General features: G+C 67.4%; 1 protein-coding gene across 1 annotated transcript; it reads right to left on the bottom strand.

Annotated features, from left to right (window-relative positions):
• Positions 1 to 647: 647 nt before the first annotated feature.
• On the bottom strand, positions 648 to 2,535 carry PTGER1 (prostaglandin E receptor 1). Its single transcript, XM_045862844.3, has 2 exons — positions 1,594 to 2,535; positions 648 to 975 (listed from the first exon to the last, which is right to left on the bottom strand). Exons 1-2 carry the CDS (start codon positions 2,533 to 2,535, stop codon positions 709 to 711), a joined length of 1,209 nt encoding a protein of 402 aa, XP_045718800.1. The 3' UTR covers positions 648 to 708.
• Between the last annotated feature and the right edge of the window lie 2,106 nt (positions 2,536 to 4,641).

Raw genomic sequence — 4,641 nt, 5'->3', positions numbered from 1 at the left:
TCCTTCGGCTCCTCTGTGTGCAGTAATGGGGGCGGGGCGGGGCGGGGCGGGGTCGTGTACTTGGAAATGGGGAGAGTTGGTGGGGGCTGATCCAGTGGGTGGCCAGGGGCATAGGGAGTGACGGGGAGATGCCCTGGGTTCTGGTGTGGGGGTCACTTGATGAGGGTTAAGGGAAGGTGGGGACTCCGGGCTCTTACTAGGGTGGGGAGCGTGGGCGGGCTGAGATGGGACAGGCTGGGAGTTGTGTTTAGGGACACTGGAGTTTCGAGGCCCTGCTGGGGTGTGGTTTGGGGGTAGGGCCTTGGGGATGTGTTGGAGGAGCTCAGGGCCACAATGAGAGAATTGTTGCTAGGGTCAGCCCTGGCGGGCGGTAGGAGCAAAAAGCGCCTCGGACTCCCGCTCGGCTGCTCTGCCCTCGACACAGCCCGGGAGCTGGGATTGGGACCGTGGCATTCTGCGCATGCTCCAGCGGCTCCCGCTCCGCGTCCGGCCTCCCCGCGCCTCTGCGTGGAAGGTCCCAGAACTGCACACCCCGGAGGCTCAGGCGGCACCTCTGTCGCCCCCGCGCGGCCACAGGGGTGCTGCAACCCCGACCCCACACATGCCTGCGCAGGTCCGCAAAATGGCTTTATTCCCTGAAGGCTCCGCGCTGCGGTCCTGGGCCCAGCCCGGGGTGGTCCGACTTAGCCGCTGGGACTTCTGGCTCGCCTACAGGTGGCTGAGGCTACTGTGCCTGGAGCTGCGCAGCGAGCTGGCCTCCCAGGCGCTCCTGGTTAGGCGCAGCCCCGCAGGGCTGCCCTTGGCGCCGGCCCTCGGGGGCAGGAGGCGAAGCAGTTGGCGCAGCACCGCCTGGCGCAGCAGGATGTACACCCAGGGGTCCAGGATCTGGTTCCAGGAAGCGAGGCGCACAGCCAAAAACAGCGGCCGCTGCAGGGAGCTGGAGCCCCAGCCCCCGACGGCCAGCACCACTAACACCTGCGGGAGAAGCCGGTGTGAGCGGTGGGGCAGGTGTAAAGAGAAGGGGACTGGCCAAGGGTGGGGCTGGGATGGATGCGAGCGTGGCGGGAGGCCAAGGGAGCTGTGAGGAGGAGCAGAGGCTCACGGCGGAGGCGGGGTGGGGGGGGGGAGACTCAGAAGTCTTCGTCAGAACGAACTACGGAAGGAGGGGCGAAGAAGGCGTGGCAGAAGCAAAGGCCTTCCGTGAGTGGGGGCTCCAGCAAAAAGGGAGAGAAGTCCCAGGTATCCTGAAGGACTGGGGACCAAGGGGAGAAGAGAAACGGGGCGGGGTGCTGGTGGAAAGGGCTAGGGAATGAAGCATCCGGGTCTAGAGGAGTGGGGCTGGGAGGAAGGTTGCCTGGGTAGCGTGAACTACAAAGACCCCAGGTGGGATAAGAGCAGGGGACGGGGTGGAGGGGATGGGATGTCAGAGAGAGAGGCCAAAGGGCTGTCTCTCCTGACTGGTGGGGCCTCGAGGGGGTGGGGCCCCGGCTGGGGAAGGGAGGGAACCCAGGTGTCTCAGGAGGGAAAAGGGTGGGAGGGGCCAAGGAGGGGGGCAGGGAGGAGCCCGGCCCGAGGGGCGTGTGCGCCCCTCACCAGCAGCGGGCTCCAGCAGATGCACGACACCACCATGATGCCCACGAGCTGGCCCACCATCTCCACATCGTGAGCGCGGGCTCTGCGCGCTGAGCCACGGCCCGGGGAGCCGCCGGGGACCGAAGCGACGGACGAGGAGGACGAGGCTGAGGCCGAGCGGGGCGCGCGCGCCCCCCAGCGACGGCGGCCGTCGGGGCCACTCGCCGAAGGACGCCGTCGCGAGCGGCGGCGCCAGCGGGCGCGCAGCAAGGCCAGGCCGCTGAGCGTGTTGCAGACGAGCGCGGCGAGCAGCGCGGCCAGGCCGAGGCCGGCGAAGAGGCCGGCGAGCAGCGCCTGGCGCCAGCCGCCCGCGGGGCCCAGGCCGATGAAGCACCACGTGCCCGGGTACTGCAGCTCGTAGCGGCCCACGCGCGCCAGCGGCAGCAGCGCCACCGCCAAGGCCACGGCGGCCAGCGCGGCCAGCACCAGGCGCGCGCGGGCCGCCGAGACGCGCGCCGCGTGCAGCAGCGGCCGCGTGACGCCCACGCAGCGCTCCACGGCCATGCCGCAGCCCAGCAGCAGCGGGCACAGGCCGAAGAAGACCATGCAGCCGCCCAGGAAGTGGCAGGCGCCGCCGGCCGGCGGGCGGCCCGCCGCGTACAGGCGCAGCACCAGCGCCCCCGGGATGACGTGGCCCGCCAGGTCAGTGGCCAGAAGGCTGGCGACGAACAGCAGGAAGGTGGCGGCCGAGCGGCGGCGCCGCAGGCGGCCCGCGGCCTGCGCCAGCAGCGCCAGCGCCAGCACGTTGGACACGGAGCCCAGGGTCATGGAGAAGATGGGCAGCGCCGGCGAGGTGCCCGGCCGGCCGGGGGGCGGCGCGGCCGACGCGTTGGGAGGCCCGGGCTCCGCGCACGTGGTCGCCTCGCCCGCCAGGCTCAGGTTGAGGGGCCCGCAGGGACTCATGTCAGGTGCTGGGGTTGGGGCTGGGGAGAGGAGAGGAGAGGAGGGCTCCGTGAGGCGGGCCGGGAGCACACTGCCCACCACCCCCATGGGACTAGCAGGCAGCGCCACCTCGGGTCATCAGGCCCCGTTGGATGCCATGGCATTCTTCTGTCGCCTCTGCCCGCGGCAACTCCAAAGGACCCTGGCTGCCCCATTCCCGACCGCTTTCTCCTCTGCCTCATCAGCCCATCAGCTCCTGCTCCAGGCCTCATTCTTGCCCTCACCACCTTCTCTGTCCACCTTGGTTCCCCGGGCTCCGGCCTTCCGTGTCAGTCCCCACCTGTGGGCGTCACGGATCTACCTCTGACACCCACCTCTCATTATTGCACCACAGCGAATTCCTCGCCCCTGGCTCCATCTGACACCCCCTGTCCCATTTCTGATCGGCAGGGCCCCACCTGACCTCACTGCCCCATCTCTGACCATCACATGTCACCTTTTCTCCAGTCCCATGTTTGATGCTCACAGCCCCACCTCTGCCACCACGGGGACATCTCTCTCCACCGCACTGTCCTTTTCCCCACAGCTACATGTCTGTCCCCACCGTCCCTGCCCCCCACACTCCCATCTCTGAGTTCTGTCACTGTCTCACCCTGGCTCTCCCCTGACCACAGCTGCCTTACCGTGGATGCCCCCCGGGCTCCCATTCCTGCCAGCTCCAGGTCCCTGCCCCAAAGGCCTCAAGGCGGACCCAGCACCACCCATCCCTCGATAACCTGGAGGTGAGGGCTGAGAGGGCAGAACTGCCTGCTGGCCACATGGGAAAGGCAGATAGACAGTAAGACTGACAGGGACAGACAGATGGGGATGAGAGTCAAGAACACAGGACGCAGAGACTGAACTAGCCACGGCCCCGTCCTTCCAAACCCTCCTCCCCCACCAGACATCCTCATGCCCCAGTCTTCTTACCCACACAGCTTGGGACTCCAGGTCCCCATCGCCTGCTGCTTGGCCCCCGCTGCCTGTTGCACCCGCGCCCGCTCCACCAGAGCTCTCCGGCAGGCCAGGCCGCTCCCTCTCCCTCCCTCTTGGGGCGGCTCCTCAGCTCCCTGCCTCCTCCCGCTGCCCGCTCTGGCCTCCAGGGCCTGCTCCAGCCATCTCGCACCCAGAGGGGGCCTGGGGTGGCAGAGACCCCTCTGTGCTCCTGGCAATGGGCAGGGGCTACACTGGACCCCAGCTGCCCCACCAGGAAGGGGTCTCCCGGGGAGTTGGCCTGGTTCCCCATGACCCCCTCCCACTAGCGGGGCGGAAGTAGCCCTCTTCCCCCCCCCTTTCCCCCCAGGCGCGGGCCTTTCGCCTGCCTCATTAATAAAGTGGATAAAATCTAAACACTGGAAAATGTGAACATCGCCCAGGGCAAGCTGGGGCGGCTGCAGGGGGTGCCACTGCCCGCATGGGGACTGCGAGCTTGGGGGGCTAACCCTGCTTGGGGGCAGCAACACCCTCTCGCCCTACCAAAGCCTTCATGGATGTTGGTTCGGGGGTGGTGGTGGGCAGTGCCTCGTGTGGACCAGCTTGGGTCAGGCCCAGCTTGGCCAGGAGACCCGCCCATTATTTACACAGGGGCTTAAAGCTCAGGCCAGGGCCAGCAGCGAGTCATACCCTGGGAGGGGCAGGGGAGGAGGCTGAAGGGGGGCAGGGGAACCAAGAGGCCTGGTGACCAGGGGACTCTCTCTTGAGACACACGAGTCCCAAGCCACCTGTGGACACACAACTGCAGCCTCACGTCCTGCCCTGAGAAGCAGGGGCGCACGCACACACTCTCACCTTCTAAGACACACACCGTCATGCCTCTTAACACCCTACGACCAGATGCCGTCAGTCTGTCCCCAGCACAGCGGCAGCCACGCTCCTCAAAGCTTTAGGGTCAGCCTTCGTCATACCCATGAACGCACTGTGACTGTCACCTCCAGGACCCCCACAGGTGCCCCTATTGTTACTGCCTTTAACTTCTCTCAACACGCCGAAATGCATCCCCCCCGAGAAGGCGCTGGGAGATCCGGTCTCGCCCAGCACCGAGACGCACACACCATCCCTCCCTCTGAGACAGCCCACCAGCCCCACTCT

The sequence above is a fragment of the Mirounga angustirostris genome, unplaced genomic scaffold (genome assembly GCF_029215605.1).
Source record: "Mirounga angustirostris isolate CCGP_5_RB_7025 unplaced genomic scaffold, mMirAng1.0.hap1 SCAF_1, whole genome shotgun sequence".
Taxonomy (NCBI): domain Eukaryota; kingdom Metazoa; phylum Chordata; class Mammalia; order Carnivora; family Phocidae; genus Mirounga; species Mirounga angustirostris.
The sequence above is the reverse complement of the archived record's forward strand: the minus strand, read 5'-3'. Positions and strand labels throughout refer to the sequence as shown.